General features: G+C 39.7%; 1 protein-coding gene across 1 annotated transcript; it reads right to left on the minus strand.

Moving 5' to 3' along the window:
- Window positions 1-701: 701 nt before the first annotated feature.
- LOC137965703 (ethanolamine-phosphate cytidylyltransferase-like) lies at window positions 702-25,424 on the minus strand. The gene is made up of 9 exons (XM_068812017.1): window positions 24,780-25,424; window positions 22,336-22,571; window positions 19,372-19,553; window positions 12,800-12,871; window positions 5,746-5,813; window positions 4,412-4,532; window positions 2,320-2,382; window positions 2,082-2,204; window positions 702-1,326 (listed from the first exon to the last, which is right to left on the minus strand). Exons 1-9 carry the CDS (start codon window positions 25,112-25,114, stop codon window positions 1,255-1,257), a joined length of 1,272 nt encoding a protein of 423 aa, XP_068668118.1. The 5' UTR covers window positions 25,115-25,424; the 3' UTR covers window positions 702-1,254.
- Window positions 25,425-26,307: the final 883 nt, after the last annotated feature.

The following is a 26,307-nucleotide window of genomic DNA, read 5'->3' on the forward strand; positions in this document are numbered from 1 at the left end:
AACCGAGACGAGCGTCTGTAATTACACAGACTATCAGAGGCATTATTTCTACTCTGTCAGAAAATCTTGAAAAGCGCGCAGTGGAAAACGGTTGGAGCTCGGGAGCAGAGAGGCGGTTGCATTGGCAGGTACTTTAGAAAAATTTATCCTGTTTTTGACCTTTGCGAAAAGAGAAAAAGAGAAAAGAAAAAGGAGGTACTTGCAAATACTTTATGAGAAAAAAAAGCTCGACGTGGACCCACCAAGTTGGTTTTGTGGGGCCTGCGGGGACAGGTGGAAGTTAATTAAAGAATAAATATAAAAAAATCAATTTCCTTTTTTTATTTTTCATTAATAGTACAAGTTGAACAAATTTCAAATTAAAATAAATATTAATTTTTAAAAATAAATATCCTTATTTTTTTATCCTTATTTTTTTATTAAAAATAAAAATAAATATTAATGCAACCTTTTTATACTTTAATTTCAAATATGTTATTTATGCTACAAAAGGGTGTCATACCACCTCTAATGTACCCTTCTAGAGGGATATTATTTTATTTTAAATAAATTAAATTAAATGTGATTTGTGATAAATAATAGATGATATAGGATAAGTAGATTATGCCACCCCTTCTATTAAAATCTAATTTGCTCTTCTAAGTCATATAAAGGCCCTTAAAATATGATATTTACATATTAATATTTCATATCCCATCGTGTCCCTCCAGATCAATTTGGGAAAACCCAACATAATCAACCAAAAATCCAATGTTTTTCCTCCCACCCCATCTCCGACTTGCAGGGTAAAACCCGAAACCCGAACCTGGGGTTTTGGGTCAAATTGGGTTCCTGGCATGAACAGAAATTTCAAGGTGAAGAGTCAACTTTCCGTTAGTACAGAAGCTCATCCATATCTGTGTGCTCTTTTGATATAAAATTAAAGAGAACTGGCTCTCCATGTAAGAGGGCTCAAGCTCCAAGTACAACGCAAAAAATGCCAAGAAACCAAAAAAAACAGCTACGTTACAGAGATTATGGGGGGAAATGAGCAGTCAAAGAACTTTGGAGCTATGAAACTATTGATCTGTGTAGTGGCCAAGAATTAGCATAGGGTTGGTTTTCTCATCCCATGGAGACAGAAAGAGGCATGATATGTAACCGCTTTTGAAGCATCAACTGCTCGCTGCCGTCGTGAATGGCCATCTCCAAGGAAAAAATCCAAAATGCGACTTACTACCCAGTATAAGGAGTTAGCTGAAAAACCTACAGAGATCAGTCACCAGCAATAAATGTTTTCCCCTCGTAATACTCCCTTTCACTGTCCCCTTTTTTTTCATTCCGTTTCTGCAAATAAAAAAAAAAAAAATCTTCAGAGATGGAAACATAGCACTACAAAATTTGATAATAACGTAAATGTTGCTTTGATATCCTTTTTTCTTGAAATACAATAATGATCAACTGGACGAATGAGCTACCATTATCACACAACTGTTTACTATGAATGAGTAATATTGATACAAAAAATAATCCCATTAAGAATCAAACTGCAGAAAACTAGTTACGATGCCAAAATTTGTGGGAGATGATGCATTCAATGGAATAGTTGTTCTCCAACCCACATTAGATGAAACAGAAAAAAAAAATGGTTATTTGGAGAATATGGTTTTTGTCATCCAGTCTAACTATGAGGCTGTCCCGGGGCATGCTACAGGAAGCAAAAGAAACCAGGTGTCACTATGACAGATCAAATTTTGGTTATTAAACAGATATTGGCAAGCACTCAAAGATTGAGAAGTAATTAACATAAATTTCTTGGATTTCCTCGTTTGTCCAGCAACATTGACTCAACACAAGCCTCAATCATCAGCAGCTATTATGGATGACACATGCAAATGGTATAACAAGTGAGCTACGGATCGAATTTACTATGAAATATTTCTATATCTACAATTACCAACAGCTGGTGATGTAAGTTAAATGGAAGCTGCGCATGGAGAATTCCAAGTCTACTAGACTTAATTTGACAATGCAAGAGTTGGAAAAGATACAATCCAAAGATATAACAACAGCAATAGAAATTCTCTGTAAACAGAAAGAACCTGATATGCTTCATGATTGGCTACAATTCTTTTGATGATTGTTGTAGTAGTTATATCCAAAGGGCTTTCTAATTGCTCATAGATACCCATTTCCATTGGAACAGCATATGGGTTGACTTTACCCTGAAAGACAAGTCAGAGATCATTCCATACATGACCAGAAAGTTGGCATATCCCATTAGTGAAAGAGAAGTCACCATCCAACACTAGCAAATGAGTACTGAAAGGACAATCACACCTGTCTAAAGTCATTTTCTGCAACCATTCCATGTACAACTAGTGAGATGTTAAAGGTAGTAATCTGCAATATTCAGGAATGCGGCAACGCCAACCAGTCAATTTAACCACATATGATTCAGTAATGTGCATGGCTGACACGACAGAAAAGCAATACTAGATAGCTAAAAGTAATATACCACTAAGAAACATCGGTAGAGCAGCCAAAAATTTTAAGCAACTTATTGCACAGAACATGATCTCAAAATCAAATCAACAAGATCATGCTTCTATTTTACCACAGTATATGCAATTATGTGCAAGCAATAGTCATTGCATTGATTAGAGTATGACGTTCAAGCTTCAAAACTAAGTCAGTTGTCTAAGACACTCGAGTCTTGAATTCCTGCAACTTTCATGATGAATCTCCTATGATCAATTACCACTGGTTAAACTCAAAATTATCAGACCGGCCAAGTTGATTTTTCCTAGTCCAAACTCAAGTTTCAATTACTTTAAGTTTCATAAAAAGCCATATCTAGCTCGGATATTAGACAAACTTTTACAATGTACATGAAAACTAACCCATAAATAATAGAGATGATGATGCATTTAAAAGAAACCTACTTCGATATGGTAAGAGCTCATGATCTGAGTTAATTCAATGGTTCATAAAAACAGCTTCCACCAAATAAATAGTTCATGGTGCTTGGATTTCACTTGTCATCATTCTTTGGTGCTATTCCTCATAATTAATGGCTCAGATCACTACGAACTCTCCTCAATATATAAATACACTTACCATAGAATGTAACAGGAAATTCACTTTGATCTCTCATGCACCAAAAAGCTACTTTCTATTGTGAGGCAAGAGTGCAATGCATGAAAATTGACTAAGGATATGATGATATATCCAATGAAAGTGAAGAGGAAAAAAAAAACAGATGGTGCCATTGAAGACACTTTACTGCACCAAGAAATCAGCTATATGATTGTTGCCGTGAAGAGTATTGAGTCCATCATAAATTAAGTCCTCAATCTCATGAAGATATTAGAAGCCCCCAAGGAAGGAATTGCTTATAAAACCAACTAACAACTATACCGAAATGATCTTCAACAATCAGGGGCTAGAAAAATAATTACATTATAACCTATCACATTGTTAACCTAAATTCTTGCAAAAGAAAACCAAGTACTTTGGAGACAGCGAGCAGAGAAAACAAATAAACCAGACGAATCAGACTGTTTCCAACGAGACACCATCCCCTTCAACCCCCAATCCGCAACCCCCACCCCCTGGCCCTCTACAGCCATTGTCAAAGTTACGCCGAAGTAGGGCACTACAGATGAGGATCTAATTTCTAAAGATAATTGAAGCAACTAAGGTCCATTAGGTTTGTGCAATGATTAAGCTGGTAACTTCTGGGACTTGGTGAGCCCATAACAAAACAATAAATGAAACCTCTTCAAAGATTCCTCCTTTGACTGCTGCAAATAACTAATAAAACTCTTGCTATTTCTTTCCTTCCAAATGGCCCCAACAACTGCAGGAAAAATTGCATGGCAAGGGATCTTGCCTTTTGTCAGAAAAGGCTGAAAAAAGAAATTGAACATAGCACGTCTGGTAAAGAGGATTAAAAGCAGCAGATGCAGAATTGTGCAGCAAAGCACTCCAGATATCAAAGGAAGAACCAGCAATGCATTAAAAGATTGACAACAATCACATTCTCCTCATCGCTAAATTTCAAGTTGCTTATCTCCTTAGCACAGCTGATCAATGGTCAAAATTCTTTCTTTAGTTGTAGACCAAATGAAATGCACAATCTTGGGGGAGCAGGGATTTTTCGAGTACAAGCTGCCACTTTGATACATCACAATCCCTCTATTACTTTACCACATTTCTATTTGTTCGAGGACTTGCCAGATTCATGAGGTAGTCATTTCAGATGAGCTTTACATTCAAGATTCACTCCCCATTTCTCTCTAATATTGATATAATATATCAATATCTCACATCAAAGCTGTCTTAAAAAGAGAGAAGAGCTCATTCTGAAAAGAAAAAAAATATAAAAAACAAAAACACCAGCTCCCATAACCAAGGAAAAGAAACTAACCACATCTTTGGACACCACCCAAGGAGCACCAATTATAACTTCATCAACATACCGGCAAGCCAAAACACTCAAGCTTCTCTCGTGAAGATTCATGATTGGGCGGTGTGCCCCTCTATTAGCACTGTGGAAATGACAAATAAGGTCTCAATACAAACAATTCTCATAGAAACGGAAGTTACGTTGATGGATAAATGATAACATGACACATCTTGAATATTATAAGTAATAATTTGAATGACCAACACAGCCTTAAAACAAACCTTGAGAAGAGAATTAGGTAAATGATACCCTTTCAGATAGTCTCACATGGACTATATCCATCATTTATTCCTTAAGAGTTATAGATAATAAGAAATAGCTGCCCTTACAAATGATGACCTCAAATCTATAGACACCAATAGACATGGGATTACATGAGCAAGCCAAGAGACCCAAAACAGATACAGAAAGGTAAAACAATTCTTTATAAAATTGCTGCAAATTCTTTCATAAACTTCGATACTATTCATGTCAAATACTAAATGTAGGACCATTCCCAGTCAACAGTCCCCCTCATGTCTATATAGGCTTACTCATAATGGATTTGAGACATGGATAACACACACAGACCACACACTCAACAAAGCACATGCTGGACTAAATATCATTGTTAGGTTGGGTCCAGTTCCATCTTAAAATGACAAGCTATTTGGGAGGCCTATTGCTCAACATTATAAACCAAAAACACTTCTTAACACATAAATGTGAAAATATTCCCACTCAACGGTTATAACATTTTTGTGGCTTGTATGTCCCTTTATTGGGGTATCATGTATGTTTATTTTTACATTTAGTGTTTTCACAAAAAAGAAAAAGACAAAAAAGCCCTGTTGCAGGCAGCCCCTCTCCTCACCAACTTATGATGCATTTTGGGCTTGATCCCAGCTTTGGATCTAATTTTCTCCTTTTCTCTTTTGCTTTCCTTTTAGTTTTTTTTTTTTTTTAAGAACTTCATTCACTTAGTTTTTCAACAAAAAAAATCTACTTTTCATGAAAAAGAAAAGGCTAAATATATATTTATTTTTTTTATGAAAGATGATTTTATTAAGAAAACCAGAGAAAAAAGGGGGAGTTATCCCTTAACAACAGAAAAAGGCTAAATATGACAAGCACTATCTCATTTATAGACATATAGGAGCATGCAAGTAAACAGTTAAAACATATTTACAGCAATATTAAGAGGTCTAACGTTGAGCTTAATCATAATGTAAATCCATCTAATGAGTAGCAAGTTCTGGACCATAAAATTTCATATGAATGCACACTAAAACCCATATGGAAAAGAAAGTTATAACCTGACTGTTTGATCAGTATGAATTCCAACAAGGAGGAAATCTCCAAGCCCTCGAGCAAGCTTCAGTATCTATAATACATCAAAACAGTAATGGTTAAGAAACTGACTACAGATTCCCTAATCCACTGTCAACTCAAGGAAAAAACTAACAGTTAATGACATTAATAGGGTTTAGAAACCCTAAACCCTAATAAGCTTCCGACACTCTTTTTAAAGAAAGTGACAAAACGAGATGGTGAGCAAAAGAGTGAGATTGTGAGAGAGAGAGTGTGTGTGAGAGAGAGAGAGAGAGAGAGAGAGAGGGAGGGAGGCAACGTAAAAAAGATGGAGCAGAAGACCAAGACTAAGGAACGGCCTCTCCACCCCTCACCGCCCATCCAATCGTAGGGTAGAGCAACCCAGGGAGATTCCAGCTGCCTTCGAGCAATGAAAAGGTAAGGAGATCTGAACTAAGGACCTGGCTGATCCTTTGATTCATGTCAAATGTTCCGACGTCCCGAACTTCAACCAACCACCACCACAACCCCCTCTTAACCAAGACAATAAAAAATGGGAGATCGTCCAATCAAGGAGACATCAGCGACGTCCTTCCTCCCCTAGCCAACAACAACAACAACAACATACCTATCGATCAGGGAGCACCTCTTTCACCTTCCACCGAACCAACAATGCCATACGGATAACAAGTCAGGCCAGCATCAAGAAGCCCCTTCATCACCATATCAACCATTGCTACAGCCAGCTTCGTTCAATGCTTCGATCTAGTCACAGTGGCTGGCAATCCGGCATAAGAACTCGGGAGCTCTGGACTGATCAAACCACCTTCTACATCTCGGTATTCCAATACCATGAGGTGACTGAGTGCAAGATCACCCAATGCCACGATAAGATGATCATGGCAAGGCTCTACATTTCAGGAAAAAAAAAAAACTAAGGATGGTTGGATCTCCTTCAAAGTTGAAATCCTCAAACTTTCACTCATGTTCTTCCACAACCACCACACCACCACCCTCCTCACTCTTCCCACCACTCTTACACCCCTGCAACTAGACAACAAAATCCAACAACACCACTCACCACCACCAACACCGCTCCAACCCGACAAGTTATCCTTATCAGCACCATTCCAACTGAATCCCCATTTCCACCTTTACCCCCAATTCCAAATTTGGCTTCGCACAACTCCCCTGATACCTATACTGTTTCCATTCCCACATACCTTTGGGACAATGGCGAAAGAGCATTTTCACTTTCCATTGTTGCCATCGTCACCAAACACTGCACCTCCATTTCCTTCCTTGCCCAATGGTTTACTAGTCGTCTAGAACTCAACTATACCCTAACCTTCTCCTTTCTGAGAAACAATGACTGGCTCTTCTACTTTCTCACCCCCGAGGACAAATTGAAAGCCCTACAACTTCCCCTTCATACTACAGAAATCACCAGCCTCACTGGTTGGATTACGTCTCGACCCAACAATATTTTTGGCCAATGGACAGTGTTTGGGGACACCTAGGGGAATTATTGCACCAATCACACCTTCACCTTAATAGCCAAAGTCTTTGGATCACTATCATCTCTTGCCCCACCACCTCCATGAAATCGAGACTTGATATGGCAAGAATTTTCATCATCCCCAACAACCCCCTCTACGGATCCAGACTCCTCAAAATCTCGGTTGGCGATACCATTTTCTAGATACGGATCACCTTTGAGGACCTCATGCCATTCCATTGTGCCACTACTATTGCACCGCCACCAAGATCTCTCAATTGAGTTGCTCGGTTGTGTTTGGCCATGACGCCAGGATTCAACCCATTACCGATTCACCCACCACACTAAACCAACATCCTGAGACCAACGACCCAAATCCCGCCATCGAGAATTCAAATTTCAAACACCCTACAACCCCATCAACGCCCACCAATCCGATTACCGACAGTCCTGACCCCATCCTGACAGCCCAGCCCCTTTACAATTTTAACACTGAAGAAGCCCGTGACCCTCAACTACCCTACACAGAGTTGTCCCCCTCCTTTTTCCAGTCATCCACTGACCACGTCTCCAACCCCAAGAACCTGCCAAGTCAACCTAACTTTGCACCTACTGCTCTGTCAACCTGCAGCAATCAACATTCTGATTCGCATTGTCCTTCTCACACCCCAATTCTCCTCTTGAGTTGTCACCTTCTTAACCAAATAATGCAATACCCCCACATTCCTTCTAGTGATTCCCTTTACACCTGGCAGAATATGCCCAATACTTCCACCCCTGCTTTTTCCACATTAAGCTCACCCCAATACTAATTGTTTTTGCAAGCCACTCAGCCTACCTGCCACCCCCGGTTTTGGAATGACCTCCCTTCCTTCACCTCCTCTTTTGCTGGACCAGCTAATTGACCCCTCTTCTGACACCGAATCCACCACTTCTACCTGCATCCGAGAAAGAGCACCACCACCACCACACACAACCCCCCCCCCAACCTACTAAACTCATTCCAGAATTCAACTCCCCACCCCTCCTTGCTACCTATCAAAGAAAAGGTCGTGCCCTTGGCCAAAGGATCCTACACGGTGAATCCAGCTATCCAACCCAATACCCCACTGACTCGGTCACTAGCCGACTTATCTTTCCACCCCTGAATGAAAACTCCAGGAAATTGGTTGCCGAACTTCTATTCGAGCATCACAAATATGATGAAGAATCCTGGATTTAGATGATGCGGTTAGCAGAAATCATGGGTGCAATCTCACACAACCCTCCTACTGATTGAACTTCCACCCCAAGGGTCCACAAACCTTCAGGAAATCAATGATCATTATTTCTTGGAATTTATGTGGAATTGGGAACCCTAGGAAAAAAGTTGTCGTCTGTGATCTTCTTACATCTTCAAAAGTTTCCATCATTTTCCTTCAAGAATCCAAACTTCAGAGTGTAGATGATCGTCTTGTGCATGAACTTTGAAATTGTTCTACTCTCGCCTGGTGTTCTCTTAATGCTATTGGCCAATCTGGTGGAATTTTGACCCTTTGGAACATCGATCACGTTGACATCTTGGAGGACTACATCGAAACCTATTCAATTGCTCTCAAAGTTCAAGATCTCTCCTCTAATTGTGTTTGGAGTCTGGCTGGAGTTTATGGTCCAAATCGATACCGTGAACGCAGGTTCTTCTCGGAGGAATTATCGGCCTTATCCAACTTTGGCAGACGGTTTGGCTCTTCACAGATGACTTTTAACACAATTCGTTTTTGTAATGACAAGTCTCCCCCCTGCTCCGGAATTTGTTCCTTAATGCGAAACTTTGCGGATTTTATTGGGGGATGTGAGCTTGAAGAGATTCCTTTATCGGGGAAGAACTTAACATGGTCCAATAGCCAGCAGAGCTGAATCATCCTATCTAAACTCAATCGATTTCTAGCTAATGACAAATGGCTCAATACATATCAAAGTCCTCAATCGTATCTGCTCCGACCACTGGCCAATACTGTTTGACATCAAGAAGGGACAGTGGGGTCCCAAACCATTCCATTTTGAGAATACCTGGTTGCTTGACGATGAATTCCAGAACTATTTCTCCAATCAATGGAATCTTCTTTCAAACACTTTTGATCATGGATGGCGGCTACCATTGAAACTTAAAGCTTTGAAAGGACAATTAAAGAACTAGTTGCTTCCCGTCATGTCTCTTCTATCTCTGCCAAGCTGATGTTATTGCCAAAATTGCCAAATTAGATAAGATTGAAAAAGATGAAAGGCCTCTCTCCTCATCCAAATTCAATACTCGCCTTTCACTCCAATCTCTTACTCGCCCTCGCTCACCTTGAAAGCATCCATTGGAAACAGAGAGCCCGTTTCAAATGGCTCTCAAAAGGAGATAGCAATACTATGTTTTTTCACGCTATGGCGTCTTAGGCGAAGAACGAATCGTATCACATCCCTATGCCTAAATGACAAGGTCACCTCCAACCGCACTGTTATTACTAACTTGTTTCTTGACATTCTTTGCAGAAATTTACAGAGATGATTGGCCTTGTTGCCCCAAACTCCGTAATCTCCAATTCCCTACTATCTCAAACACCATTGCTGGCCTCTTGGAGCTTCCATTCTCCACCTTGGAAATTGAGAGTGCCACTCTAGGCATGCCCATGGATTGTGCGCCTGGTCCCTTTCTTTCAAAAGCTTGGGTGCTACCTTTATTACCTTGATCCCCAAGAAAGATTCGGCTGAACACCCAACTGATTACAGACCTATCAGCCTTATCTCTAGTACTTATAAAATTATTGTCAGCATCCTCTCTCACCATCTTAAAGCTACGCTACCATTGATAATTCACCATGGCCAATGTGCTTTTATCAAAGGAAGATCTATCCTAGACACTGCCATGGCCACTCATGAGATCCTCAACCACTTCAAGACTGCTGGGGAACACCGGATTGCCCTCAAAATCAACCTAGAGAAAGCCTTCAACCAGGCGAATTAAAATGTACTTATACAATGGCCTCCTCAACAGGATGGGATTTGGAGACAAATGGCGCTTCTGGATTAGAAGTTGTATCTCCTCCTCATCCTTCTTTATCTTACTCAATGGTACTACTTGCAGTTACTTCAAGAGCTCCAGAGGCATTCGGCAAGGGGACCTATTGTCCTCCCTTTTATTCAACACTGTGGCCGAATACCTCTCAACTCTGATCTACACTGCCTGTGACCTCCAGAGGCTTGCACCCGTTGCATCCCAGCCAGCCTTCAACATTCCGTTGCTTCAATTCGCTGATGATACCATTATCTTTGGAGTTGGCACAATGGAACGAGTCAAACACCTCAAGGCGCAACTCGGTCTCTTTGAACTCACCTCTGGCCAGAAAATCAATTAACGAAAGAACACTCTCATCGGTTATCACATTGAATCTTCGCTGCTCCATTCCATGGCCACATACCTGAATTGTGAAATCAGCTCCTTACCCACATCTTATCTGGGATTACCTCTCTTTGATGGCAGACCCCACAACCACCATTGGGATCCCGTGCTGGAAGGACTTGAATGGCGGCTTGCAACTTGGAGAGGAAGATTGCTCTCCAAAGTGGGGAGACTAATCCTCATTAACTTTTGCCTTGCTGGGATCCCAAACTATTATTTGTCCTTCCTCCATTGTCCGATGGCCATTTGCAAAAAAAATTGATGGCCTAAAGCAAAGATTCCTATGGCACGGTGTTGACGATCATTTCAAGTATCACTTAGTCAATTGGAGTGATATCTGCAAACCCAAAGATAGAGGGCATTCAACTCACTCATTGTATGAACAAAGATTTTATCCCGAAATGGTTCTGGAAATTCAATGTTTGTCCAAATGCCATCTGGAGACCAATGATCGCTGCCAACCTTAAATGGGACTAAGTGGTGGACTTCTAGGGGTAGGCGTCAAACCTCTCCCCCCCTTTGGCGAGCTTTTTTTCCCCTTCTTGGCTTCTTTCAGAAAGGGATTTGTTTCTTCGTCGGGAATGGTAACAGCCTGAAATTTTGAACTGACTGGTGGTGTGTGTGATCCAGGACCTCTTTGCTCGTCTTTTGCCCCCTCCTCCCATCAGCTCTCGTCTCCTCCAGAATGCTGGAATCTCCATCTCCTTCGAGGCTTAAATGATTCAGAGACCAATATTGCCTCCTCACTATTCCTGACAGTTGCAGAACATCCATATTCAGCCAAATGCTAATGACAAGATCCATTGGTGCCTTGAAACAAATGGTGTTTTCTCTGTGACATCCGCTTACTATCTCATTAATGGCTGGTCTACTTCTGACAATCCTCGTGAGATGACTTTCATTTGGAGAATTGCCGCCCCTCTCAAGATAATTTTTTTTCTCTGGTGTGCCATCAAGGACAGAATCCTCACAGCTATCAACCTTCACAAGCATGGTAATACCTCCCCCTCCATCCTCTGTCCCCTCTGCAACAAAGCCGAATAAACTACCAGCCACCTTCTCCTTCACTACCAATTCACTTGGTCAGTCTAGACCAACATCTTTAACCGTATTTGAATCCAACTCTGCCTGTCCAATTGTCTCCTCAGCGCATGCAAAGTCTCCACCGGCTCCTCCTTTCCCACCCTGGGTAGGATCCTCCTTTCTTTTGTCATTGGTCATATCCCTTGGGGCATTTGGAAGGAGAGGAACAATAGGCGCTTCAACTTCAAGGCTTGCAGTCCTGAGATTGTGGCTAGCAACACTGTTGGACAGGTGTCAGCCTGGCTACACACAAGGAAAGAATTCAGCACAATCGGTTCATCTTTGCACCTCAATTGGGCTGTCATTGCTAACATGCCCATCACAGCCGTTCGCCAATCAACCAAGCCCAGTCCCCTCCTCCTTTTGGAATCCTGAAGTTGAATTTTGACAACAGGGCTCGAGGTAATCCGGGCATTGCCGAGTATGGTGGGGCCATTCGTGACGTTGATGGCCGCTCCCTCATCACCTTCTCTGGACAAATGGGTATTGCCGACTCCACTGAAGCCAAGCTTTTAGCCCTCCTTCAAGGCCTCTCGCTCTTTAAAGACAACCTCAGTGGGCCTCTTATAATTGAAGATGACTCACAGGTTGTCATCAGCTGGTATTCAGCCAACTCAACCCCCTCATGGCGCCACTGGAATGTACTACATAAAATTTTGGACATTATCTCCATTTTTCAATGTTTTTGGATGCATATCCCGAGATTAGCAAACTTCTTTGCTGATTCTCTTGCCAAAAATGGAGCCTCCCTCCAATCCCTTGTTGTAAAGGGAGTGCTCCTTTTATTTCTGGTTTGTATTTTGTTCTTCTCTTCAATAAATTATCACCTTACTCAAAAATAAATAAAAAAGGCATTAATAACATTTGACATCATCAACTACAAAATAAGAAATGAGAAAAAACTTTCCATCTCTCCCTTCCTCTTTTTTATGTATATGAAGTAGAACTAACCAAAATAATATGGTAAGACACCAAATAATATATCCCACTGTGTCAGCAACTTAAGACCATTCACTCAGAACTCATTGTGAGCATTTGAACAAAGCAGACATACCTCTACATGTCCGGCATGAAAAAGATCAAATGCCCCAGCTATATAAATAATGCGAGCATCTGGACCTGGCCCCTGAAACCAAAAACATGCAACCCTCAATCTTCTCCTTCAGTCAAAGTTGTATTTCCTCAACACTAGCTACAACTTGAAGAGTAATTCTACAAGGAGATGCAAGAGTTATGTAGATCAACTGATATCACATGAGCAACCAGATTGCTCATTCTCTTGCAACATGGAACTGGCATCCAAATGGAACCCTTTAATCCCAGACATTAATCAAATTAAATACATATAAGATCCTAGTCCAAGGTCGATTATATACAAATGTTTGTGCTCACCATAAGAAACAGAAAGACAGATACTACTAATCATTAATTTCATAATCATTTGAAAAATATATATGTTTGTTCTCTGAGTTATTTCAGGATTTTGAAAGAACCTCTACATGGAAAAAAGAATTGCTTGCACGCCTAAATCCCCTGTGCAACCATGTGCTTGAGTGCATAGGTAAAGTTAGCAACCATCATAGCAAAACCAGCTAATAGGGGGAGAAAAAGTTCAATTAAAATACAAATATTTTTTTTTTTTTTTTAAATGAGGTGTATAAACTATTAAAGAAAGTGAAGAGTACAACAAACCTAGCTAGGAGGACCTGCCTCCACAACAAGGTGTTGGAGTGAAATACCTGTCTTAGCCTGAATGTCTGCCAAATGATTGGCAGAGCGAGGCATGTGCTTTCAATTACAATTTAAAGAAGAAATTAAATTAGAGATTTCTGAATACATATCCCAATGGCGCCATGGAGGTCTAATAGATTTTGCACACAAGTCAATGACAATCTTTGAGTCCCCTTCGATGCAAAGGGGGCCCGCAAGCCAGCTAGTGAAAACTTTGATTCCGTTCAGCAAGCCAGAGAGTTTTGCAATTGTGGAGTAGAAGATTCCAAGAGGGCCCGCAAAGGAGATAACCGTTTGCATCGTGAATGACCCCTCCATAACCCGCAAAACCTGGGCAGCCAAGAGCGCTTCCATCAAAGTTTAGTTTGAAGTGGCATGTTGGTGGGGGGGCCAGGTAGCCATGATCGGGGGGCGGGAAGGCTAAGACAGCCCAACAACCAGTTGCCAATTTCCTCTAAGATTGGAACTGCTGAGGTTTCTGAATTCTTTTCGGGTCAGGAGCCAGATAGAAACTTGGCCCGTAATGTTATCAGACAAAATTTCAATGGAGGAAGATTTAAATTCGAATTTTCTCTTGTTTCTTTCTTTCCATAATCCCCATATAATGTGCCCAATGCAGCAGGAGAGAAAACATTTTTCCAAGCTTTAGGAGACTAGCATCCGTGATTGAGAGGATAGTGGATGGGAGATTTTGTGAAGTGCAGTATTGGAACCCAGTTTTATTTTAAGGGTTGGTCCAAATAGTATGGGCATAATAGCAGGATAAAAGTATGTGATTGGCCGTTTCTGGGGCATTCTGGCAAAAAGGGCAATAATAATCAGGGACGGTGGTTACTGCCGGATGAAGGAATCTGATGTGAGGATTTTATTTCTGCAGGCGCTCCAAATAAAAAAATTTGCGCGAGGCAGGGCAAGGAGGTTCCAGGCGGAGGCCGCTAGGCGATTTGGCTGATTTGAGGTGGGGTTACTGAGGATATTGTAGGTTGAAGCAGTTGAGAAAGTACCTTTTGTACAAGGTGTCCACATCAAAGTATTAGGATTAAATTTGGGTTTGGCTGTGGAGATGCTCGAGAGGAGATTAGATGCCAGAATGGCTACAAAATCCGAGAGGTCTCTTCTGAGGTTCAAATTTCAGCCCCCTATTCCAGACCAGAGATTTGAGATAGATGCATTAATATTTCTAGCCAGGATAGAGATAGACTCATAGCTAATGTTGAGGCTGGATTGGCCAGTCTCCACATTGAAGGTGACTCCAAAGTGGTGATAGGTTAATGTGAGAATGCATCTTCTCCTCCATGGAGGCATTGGGATACATTTAAAGAAATTTTAGATATTACCTCAATTATTCCTTGTATTTGGTCTCACATTCCGAGATCCACAAATTCGGCGGCTGATGTGCTTGCCAGGCAGGGAGCTACCCTACAATCACTGGTTGTAAGGGACGTACTCCCTCAAATTTTGTAATTCTCTTTCGTTTTAATAATACATCTTCAAAAAAAAAAAAAGAGAGGCTGGATTGGCCTGTCCACCAATCGGACCAAAATTTTGTGGAGGTCCCATTGCCAATGTAGCACTTAACAAGTTTCTTGAAATCTGGGATTAGCAAAACTATTTTTTTCCAAGCTGGAGACAAACGGTAGTAACTTCCCCCCTCAGTCTACCAACCCAAAAATTTGTTAGCTTTGGCAGCAACTAGAGCTCTCCAAATTAGATCAAGGAAAATATTGAATTTCCAGATCCATTTAAGGAGAAGAGCAGAATTTGTAGTAGCAGTGTCTCGGATACCCAGTCCGACAAGGAAGTTTGGCTTGCAGACCTCTTCCCATTTTACCGAGTGATATTTTTTCTCACCATTTGGTCCTCCCCAAAGAAATCTTCTTTTGATGAGCTCAATTCTATCTCTAACAGAGGCGGGGCACCGGAACATAGACAAAAAGTAGATAGGGATTCCATGAAGGCAGGATTTTATGAGAACCAACTTATGTTATGGTCCTAGGGTTAAGTATCTATGTCTTCCGCTCCTAACAGGCCAGTCTTTTGGGATGTATTGGCTAGGTGCTTAACATTTGGTATCAGAGCAGGCTCCCATGTCGCGAGTTCGAATCCCCAAGGGGAGTTCCCCGGCGCGGGTGTCACGAGCCCCGAACGTGGTCGCCGTATGGGATTATGGGATCTTGACCCGGCACCCGTCGTTGAGTGTTAAGCTGCCGTGGACGCCGGCTCGCGAAGGTGGAGTGTACAGTTATGGTCCTGGGGTTAAGTACCTATGTTTTCCGCTCCTAACAGGCCAGTCTTTTGGGATGTATTGGCTAGGTGCTTAACAACTTACCAGCTTTAGAGAGGAATTTTCCTCTCCAAGACGCCAAGCGACCCTCTAGGCGCTCAATAACAGGGTGCCAGGAGCAATTGGAGGGTAATCTAGGGGTCAGGGGAAGGCCCAAGTCATCTCAGTTTTACATCCAAGGTAGCTGGCCATTGAGTTAATAGGTGGGGTTCAATGTTAAAACCAGTAATAGATGACTTTGACCAACTGACTTTCTGACCGAATGAGATTTCAAATAAATTGAGCAAGTCTTTAATGTAAAGAATTTGTTTCAAAGAGCCTTCACAGAAGAAGATAGTGTCATCCGCATATTATAGGAGGGTGATGTCTTGAGCAGGATCTGGGGATATGGGGCTGAGCCATCCCGATCTTTTAGTTAGTCGAACCATGGCTGACAAATGTTCGCCAATAAGGGTGAAGATGAATGGTGACAGTGGGTCTCCCTGTCTAATTCCCCTAGTTCCATTGAAGTACCCACGAGGCCTATCATTAATAAGAACAGAATAAGATGCAGTGGAAATACAGTTTCTCATCCAGAATCTCCACCGGGTGTCGAAACCCATTTCACCAAAAAGGTGGTCAATCAACTTTTAGTTAACTCGGTCAAAGGCTTTTTCGAAATCAAGTTTGAGGACAACTCTTGGTTGACTTGATTTTTTGAAGGAGTCAAGTAATTCGTGGGTTGCCATTGCTAAGTCCAGGATATTGCGGCCTTGGATAAAGGCACTTTGACATGGGTTAATAACACAGGGGAGGACGGCTCTTAGGCGATTGGAAAGAATACGGCCTAAGATTTTGTATGCACTGGAGGTAAGACTGATAGGTCTGAAATCTTGGGGGAGGGCTAAGTTGGCTTTTTTTGGAATGTGGGTGATGCCCAACTTGATGGAAGTTATTGACAAAAGCACGGACATCATTTCTGATTGTCCCCCAAGAATTGTGATAAAATTCACCATTGAACTCGTCTGGGTCAGGGGTTCGATCCTTTGGCAGGCCAAGAGCAGCCACGTCAATTTCCTCAAGAGAGAAAGGACACTCCAATACTTCAGCTTCTGAGGCAGAGATACGTTTAAACTCAAGTTGATTAAGAATAGGACGGTCGAATGACTCCTCTGTATATAGATCTAAAAAAAGCTTCACAAGAACATTAGCAATGGAGATGCTATCCGTGATCTCCTCGTCTTCATTGCGAATAGAGGAAATACGATTAGCTCTTCGACGGGCTAAGGCAATGGCATGAAAGAATTTGGTATTTCCATCCCCATCGGTCAGCCAACAGAATCTGGCTCGTTGTTTCCAGTGAGTGATTTCCGTCTTTAGGAGATTTGTAAGATCACAATTTAAATGATTTCGGAAAATAAATTCAAGGGACGAAAGTGACCTTTGTTCTTCGAGGAGATCAAGCTCAAACATGCGGCGTCGGACAAAATCTTTCCCAGATGCAGCAGCAACACAAAGGCTTCGAGCCCATGTACGAATCTTACTCTTTAGGGCTTTGAGCTTGAGAGGGAAGGATCATCCTAGATTTAGGTGGTGGTTAAGATCTTGCCACCAGTCTTTCACTTGGGGAGCAAATGAATCACGAAGTATCCAGGACTTTTCGAAACGGAAAGGAGAGTGTCCCCAATTTGGGGGGTGAGTGTTGATTTGGATTGGCCAGTGGTCAGAGCCAACTTTGTTGAGGACTTGACTCAAAGTGCTAGGAAAGAGATGGGGCCAATCATTATTTGCCAGAAATCGGTCCAACTTGGATAGGATGGGGGGTTTTGTCTGTTGGACCATGTGAATTTTTCTTCAAACAGGGGGATTTCGAGGAGTTCAAGATTGGAGATGAAATCCGAGAAAGCTCTCATAGTGGAGGAAATTCTTTTGGCGGGGGGTGGGGGGAGGGTTTCAGAGCATCGGAGGGTGGCATTGAAATCCCCAGCGAGCAGCCAAGGCACATCCCAAGATTGGACTTGCTAGAGTAATTCATCCCAAAATTCGACTCGGTTGCCATGACGTGTTGGACCGTATATGCCCGCTAGGGCCCGGTGAGTTCCCAAGGTCCTATCACGAAACGGATACAAAGAGAGAAAAGAGCGGATTTTGTGGAAATGGCTTCAACTGAGTTAGGGTTCCACATGACAAGAATGCCACTGGAGTGGCCAACCGCATCTATCGTTGCCCATTCAGGGTCCGAGTTATACCAATTAAAATATAAATCTTGATCTACAAGTTTAGACAGGAAAAGGATTTAGAGAAATTTTGCAACTGCTAGACCAGCAAGTAAATACAAGAAAAGAAAACCAAGACCACATATGTAGACATCCAAAAAATGGCACTCTTACATGTTTGGACAAGATGGAAGCTAGGTTGAGAAATCTTGCAAAAAGGAGAAGGGAGAAAGGAGGTGAGCTCATGTCAGAAGCTAATAGTCCCCCACTACAGTCCTTACAAATATGACTTTATATTCACCATCTTACACAATTTTTATAATCATTGTTGATTTCTCTACCTATTGACAAATAGGATTTTGTACAATAAAGACCATCAATGTACAAGGATGTCAGTAAAGATCAACAAAATTATTATGGTCAGGCATTCTTTCCCTATCAGTCCTTGTAGGTAACGTCCTTTCGTAACATTCCAGGCATGATTTTGCTGAACTACTTCAATAAAGGGTAGTTACAAAAATTAAAGCAAGGGCAATTCCCAAATATGGCCTTCAGCAAAACAGGCTATATTCATACTATACTATGATTGCAAATGTGGCCTTCAAATTAAACATTAATAGAAAAACACAACTTTACTGTTAGCACGTCCTAACATGTTTAGCAATACTACATATAGCATAACACCAAATTGACAGCCTCCTATTTATAGTTTCCCACCCACCTCACCTTTTGTTTTGAGTTACCTGCCTCACCATTTCTACAAGTGCAACTAGAATAAGAGGGCACAACACACCCCTCCCACTCCCATCTTTCCCATGCTAAATAGGGGAAAGTAAGCCCTAAACAAACTGAGGGAGGGGAAGGGTGTATTCTTCAACCCACTCACCTGTTCATAGAGAGAGGGAGAATGCTCCTTTCCGCTCCACTCCCCACATGAGCAGGAAGAGATAAGGAGAATGGACCTGCCTACTCTTCTTGGCATGAAAATTATTTAGGGAAGAGATGGGGCATTCCCTCCTCCCTGCACTTAATTACAAGGGGAAGGGGAGTTTCCCCTAGGGAGGTTCCCTTCGCTCTTCTTCAGGGAACAGACCTCTACATTGGTTGTGCAACACAAGAGGAGAAGGTGGTTTCAAAACTAAAGTGTCTTTTTATTGAAATAGAAATTTAAGGATGTATTGGAAATTAGTTATGCTGCAAAACAGGCGAAATGCTATATAGTCACTTTCTTTGTAACAAGATAGAAGTCCCATGATAGTTAATTATTTCATCTTTTTAGGAATTTTAAGGTTTTTTTTTATGCTTTTATAGTTACAAATATAGAACATTCCAGATATAATGACAACAAGAAAACAATTTGAATGAGATAAAGCAATTCTCCAGTAAACAGGATCAGCTAAAAAAATTTGAAATTACCTTCCCATTAGAGAATTGTACAATCCGCCGAGACGTTGGTAGAAAATGTGATACACGAGTTCCACTGCCAGATCCACCCTCTTCAAATTTGTTATTGTGACCATGGCTGAACTGCCTTTGCAAAGAAGAATGACTATGTGTGTCCCCACTTGATCTCTCTCTCACACAAAGAAGCATACGCCCTGTATCAAGTAGCAGATGAGATTGAAACATTTATCATCATCATTTGAGGAAAGAAGAAAATTCCTGAGATTTATTAGCTGTGAACTTGAGCTAATAATAACAGAGAAAATCCCCTCTTTTTGGAGAGGCTTTCGTACCCTTCCCCTCTCTTAGTGCATTCTCAATCACTTAAGAAAATAAAATAAAATAAAAATAAAAAATAAAAAATAAAAAATGAAAAGATAAGTTAATACGATCAAGTAAGAAGCTAATAATAACAGAGAAAATCCCCTCAACTCAAAATGTAGATAACACCATTTCCAGTTCAAATGATTGAAAATATGCGTATATATATAGATAGATATATAGATATATATTTTATGCACACACATATACATACATTAATACAAATTGTTGGAAGGTATAATTCAAGTTTAATTAGTTTACTTCATTTTCTAGGAAAGTTGTTTTCTATAGAATGTAGTTTCTTAGAGTTTATGGGGTGCAAGGACATGGATATAATTTTTAATATTGCTAAAGTTATAAATAGGTCATTTCAAAAAAAAAGTTATAAATAGGAGAAGGGTCCATAAACCGAATCTCTCCCATCTCTTCTCTCTTGCAAATTTCAACATGGTATCAAAGCAAAATCTATAGGTTGATTTGCTCAACCTTCAGCGATAATGGCGTTTAGTTATTTAGATGAACAAATTAGTTTCTTTTGATGTTTCTTTGTCCTCAATTAACTTCTTATGTTAAGAATTTTTCTTAGTACCTTCATCCCCAAATCTTTTCTGCGTATTTTTTTTCTATATTGACCTTCTTCCTAAAACTCCATCTTCTCTTAAACGATCCCAATCTACATAAATTATCTTTGTTTTGTTTTTTCATGCCCTGATAGCTGCCAACGAGCCACAATTTCGTTTTTAGACATGTTTTAGTTTCCAAATCTGTGTTCTAGGGAGATAGGATGCTCAAATTGATCTTTATTGGCCCTCTCTATTTCTGCAATCTCCTGGTTTCTTGCTCACTTCTCTATCGAATTTTTTGTGTAAGGTTTGATGATGCCTTCGTGCCAAATTTTTCTGAATCAAGCCATTCTTTGTTTCCCTTGTTTCAGAATTCTCCCTCTTTGCAGGGAAAGCAACTACTAGCCGATAGAAGGTGAACAAAGTCTCACATTGAGAACTAGCAACCAAAAGCCAAAGACCATAAAAGCCACAATTTTTTTAAGATTTTTGAAGCCACATTGACCACCGATTCTGTAAGACCATTTTTTGTTGAAGATCATTTTTTATGTATTTTCTTTTTATGCTTAAAATGGGAATTGAGAACCAAATGTTGTAATAAGCTGAACCTATATGTTTCAACTTGAGAAAGAGTGTTGAAAGATATAATTCGATTTCAATCAGCTTACTTTATTTTCAAGTTGTTTCTTGTAGAATGTAGGGTATTTGAGGTGCAAAGACATGTACAGAATTTTTATTATTGTTTAAGTTATAAATGGGAGAGAGGGATCCATAACCCTAATCTCTGTGATCTCTCTTTTTCCTACAATTTTCAATAGATAAATGTGTACATATAGGTGCATATGTATGTGTGTATGTTTACACACCCCAACCCTAGTGAAACTTGAACCCAATACCTTACATTAGAGAAGTATAGGATTGAGCATAGAGCAAAAACCCACATGTTAAGGACTGGCAATTTTAAATCTATCATCAACCTAAATAGAGCATTTTATTCTCCATTCAACCAACACGACTGGCAATTTTTGCCACCTAAAGAACTTTTACTACAATTTTTCAAAAGAAACAAGAGTAAAAAGGGGTTAGGAAAGAGAGAAGGAAAGAGGAAAAGAAAAGGCTGAGAGAAAAATCTTCTTGAGAACCTAAGAAGAGAAGGAGCACTAATTCCAATAGAAACATTTAACATCAACAAGAACCAAGCATACCCCAACCTGAATGCAAAAAACGAGAAAGAGTCCCCTAAAAATAAACCAATCAAGGCAACTTATGCTACTAAAGGATCAATAATTAAAAGAACAACACTTTCCAAAATCCCAATCATCATTTCATGTAGGACTTTTGACCAAAAAAGAATGGCAACTGTCAAGACAACAGCAATATAATACTTCTTTTTCCCCAAATACAACTTAAAATTGAAGGCAGCACAGAAGTAATACCCTAAATTGCATCAAAACTCAATCAAGCATGAATGACTCAAAGCTACATAGATTCCACTTAAGTGTCATTTATAAATGCTGCTTCTAACATCTTTTGGAAACTACGGTTACTTATTCAAATAAGAAACACAGAAGAACTATGTCTTACACTTATCACACAAAAAATGTGCCAGCTAAAGGCATTTAAGTCCATTTTTCCAGCTAATATCATCTTATTACAGGGTTATCCATATTGCCGATATACAAGGCTGGATTTCGAACCCAAGACAGCCTGAATTGTATATCAAACATTCACTGAGTCATTCTTTTCTCAAGTCAGACCTGAGATGGCCCTATTTTTGTTTCCCATCTCAGGCATCTAGTTTCAGAATTTTAAGGGCCCCAATACGAAGAGACCAACCCCACCCATTTTTGGAGGATTTCTGAATTTAAAAATGATCAAAACCCAAAAACAATTGCACATAAAATCCCAATATTAAAGTAAGCACAATATTATATGCAATGAAACAGTAAAACAGACCAAAAAAAACCTCAAATTAGGCATAAATGTAGTTACATAACATTTTTGTAAACAAAAACCTAAATTTGCTGCACTTAAATGAAGATAGAATTGATACCAACAATGTCAGTGCTTGAGACGCCTTCCGTGCGCTTGATCTGCTTATACCGACCAGCTTTCTTCGCAAGAGCATACGCATCAGTTCCATCAGGAAGAAGACAAGGATCATCCCCATGAATGATGTAGTCAATGTTATACTCATTGAACAGTTTGTGCATGAAATCTTCAGTTATTGCATAGGGAGCATCAGGGATAACCTCGTCCACCCACTTTACAGCATTCACCATGATCATTCTGGAAAAAATTGATCAAAATGAAAATAAAATTTAAAACTAAAATAAAGTAGATAAACTAAAAAGTTAAGAAATAAAAAGTGGAAAAATGAAAAAAAATAAAAAAAACAACTACAACAGCAGCAGCAACAACAACAACAAGAACAACTGTGAGGAAAGTAAACAAGCACACTAAGTACAGTAAAACATTAAATAGGAAAGTAAATATTTCCTGTTGTACAGATTCAGCTTTCCACAATATCATTAAACTATGTAAGAAAGAACCTTCAAACAAATTTTAGAAAAAATTAAGGAATATAATGAGAAGTACCAATAAATAATACTTTATTAATGAAACTCAAGAGCTTAAAACCCGTCACTGCAAGTGATTCAATCACTACATGCCCTAATAAAAATTTAGAAAAATAACTGTTGAAGTTGGGCTCAATTCCATCCCAAGACGACTAGTCAAAGTTACGAAACTCTTTCCAAACTAATAACACGAGATTCCTTCTAATCTTGGATCCATGGGAGACCAGTTTTAAACATTCTTTGTCACATGTGAGCCCTCTTTATGGCTCCTATATATGAACAATTTTAAGCAAAGGCCCACATACAAGTGTTCGATCTGATACCATGTTAAAGTTGGGTCCAGTTTCATTCCAAGACGACTAATCAAAGTTAGGAGATTACCTTCTCAACTAATAACTATAGGATTTTTTTTACATTAATCTATGAGGGACCCCACCAACACCCATCCTCATAACCAGGCCTAGACAAATGGACACGGACCTAAGACATGACTAACACAAACTAGGGAACAAACCAAACAGCACAGTAATCATGCCCAAAAAAATAGATGTCTGACTTTAATACCATATTCAAGTTGGATCTTGCTGCATCAAAGCTAGATAGTCTTTCCCAAATAATAAACACAAGAGCTTTCTAATTCTAGATCCATGCAGGACTATTTTTAACAATAGAGTTTTTCATTTGAATATGAAAAAGTTGCAAATAATACTCCATTAGAGTATCTAATAACTAATATTAATGCCCAATGGATTCTGAGGTTTTTTTTTTTTTTACTTTTTTGAATCTTTACAAATTTTCATAACAAGATAAAATGTATGCTAAGCAATAATTGAATATCATGATGTATCCATAGGAGACACACATACATTGAACAAAAGATATCTCTCCAAAAATAATACAGAGAGAAAAGGCTGTAAAATTTTCCAAATTTCCCTTAGAGCACTCTACAAACAATGTTTCATTTAGTCGTTGTCTAAAATGACGCACAATCCTCTATAACACTAAATTGCGACCATTTCATGGCATATTGGGAAATTAAAAAAATTGTGAATTTTTCAAGGAAAATCAAGTTCCGTGGTCTCAACCACTAAGCATACTCAACACACTCTTCTTTCTACAAGTATGCACAACGAGGAAAGCACTTTACCAACAGAACAGAAGGAGCTACAAGTTAATTGCAGTTCCCACAACAGGAATTAAACCCCAACTGTGCTCCCCCATCCCCCCCCCCCTTCTCTCTCATCTAGTCTCTTAGTCTACTGCCCCTATCAGCTATTCCTTTTGAGGACCCCAGACCCTTGGGCTCTTTGGTATCTACAGATTCTGAGTTTCAGTTTCTTTTTCAAGGAATATATGTTTTACTCCAGTAATTCCCCAGCTAGATTATACTAGAAAGAAACTCTTCTAAGGTTATTAGCTTCTCAATGATAAGGAAAGGACAGACTCATGGAAGCTTCAGCGGTATTCTGAAGAAGCCTATGACCTTCCTAGCCCCCAAGCTGTCAATTGGAGTCACAGTCCATGCAAAGTATACCCATTGCTGTCATGCTAGATCATTTGCTCGTTTCTTTATTATTAGCCCTTTGGCCTTAATAAAATTCTCACCACTATCTCAAATACGAATTTCAAAATAAAGCTACATAAGGCACAATTCTAAGTGACTACTAAAGAAAGAGAAGGAAGAAATACCAAGGATAAAATTTCGGATAACATCTAGAGAAGCAAAAGAAAGAAATCATAATGATTTGGCATAACATACTACTCCAACGCACAAATATAAACCTCTACTCATTCTGTCTCGAGCAAAAACAACTTGAGAAGCCATAGCTGCAATGGGCACAATAGCCTTCATGCCGACATTTCTAACAAACAAACTCATCAATGAAAAATATTACATTTCACAGAAAAAGGACACCACCTCTCGTGAAGGGGAGTGACTGGAGGGCCCTTATTGGCGATAATCTCGGCATCACTAACGACTCCAACGACCAATTGGTCTCCAAGCGCGCGCGCCTGACGCAGCGCGTTACAATGCCCGTAATGCATCATATCGAAGCAACCGTCCATATAAACTCGCACAGGCCTCTTCTTCTTCTTCTTCCGGATTCCAAACGGAGTTAACGGCAACCCATAGTACAACCCAAAAACGGAAGCTCCAAAAACAATGCCCCCGATAAAACATGTGATCATAAATCTCGAATTGTAAAGAAAATTCTCGGTACGCGGGATGTCCAAGCCCATGACACCCCACATCAAAAAAACGAAAATGCAAACAACAAAAATCAAAACTCAGAAAACTAAACCGTTAGAAACTATGAATTGTGAAGACTTCTCGTGGGAATGAAGCTGGAAACCATCATTTGCAAGGAAATGAAGAAAACACAAGGTAATAAAAAAGAACAAAAACAGGAAAAAAAATAAGGAAATGCGAGAAGGTTCCTTCCGTTTCCAGCCTGATTCTTTACCTCTCCATAAGGGAAAATGTGGCAAAAATAGGGTTTATTCCGGAAGGGAATTTTTCGTTTTTGTGCGGAAGAGAGAAAAGAGGAAGAAGAATGGCAGAAGAAGAGGCCCCGATTGGCACAGAAGAGCGACGCAAATAGCCAAATATGATTCAAGATCAGCGAGTATTGTACACGCATTCAAAACCCATCGGATCCGTTCATTTCCTCGGTTTGCATCTGATAGAGACTAGACCCATGTCTACTTGGATATTGGGCCTCGCGTGTAACTTCGCAGCATGCCATTGTTTGAAGAGGCGAGATTCGAAGGTAGGACTTTTCCATATATTTACAAAAATGACACCACTTCTTACAAATAAAATTTGATAAAATTTAAAAATGGTTTTACTTAAATTAATTATATATCGGTTACTTAAAATAAAAAAACTTAAGGGAAGGTAAAAAATCAAGTGACCCAATTAATTTAGGTAATTTTCCCTAAATCATTTATAATCATTTATAAATGATTATATCTCCCAAAACAATACCCCCAATTAATTTAGGTAATTTAGATTATAATTTAGATTATAATCATTTATGCTTATCCAAAACAACAAATTAAATGTTTTTTATAGAAAGAAAAATAAAAAAGTGAAATGTCTCCTTCTCAACTACCGGATGGAGCTGAAGAACCTACAATAAACGGGTATACTTTTTTATTTGATAATTATTTTTATGAATAATATTTGACTATAATAAATAAAAATAATAATTTTTATGTATGACATATTTTATTAATTCTAACAAATGTTCATTTTTATAGGAAAAATACCGACGTTTAAATGGATACAGAAGATTTAGGGGTGGGTTAGTGCACAATGTAAGTGTAATGGGAAAGTGGGAGATAAAGTGAAGTATTTTTTTTTTTTTTTGATAAAGATGTAATCCATTAAAATCAAAAAATTACAAAGAGATTGGGAGCAGATCCATAACAACAAGATGTTG

The sequence above is a fragment of the Aristolochia californica genome, unplaced genomic scaffold (genome assembly GCF_029961685.1).
Source record: "Aristolochia californica isolate CCGP_79_NKW_82.1479 unplaced genomic scaffold, dmAriCali1.0.hap1 SCAF_5, whole genome shotgun sequence".
Classification (NCBI taxonomy): Eukaryota; Viridiplantae; Streptophyta; class Magnoliopsida; order Piperales; family Aristolochiaceae; genus Aristolochia; species Aristolochia californica.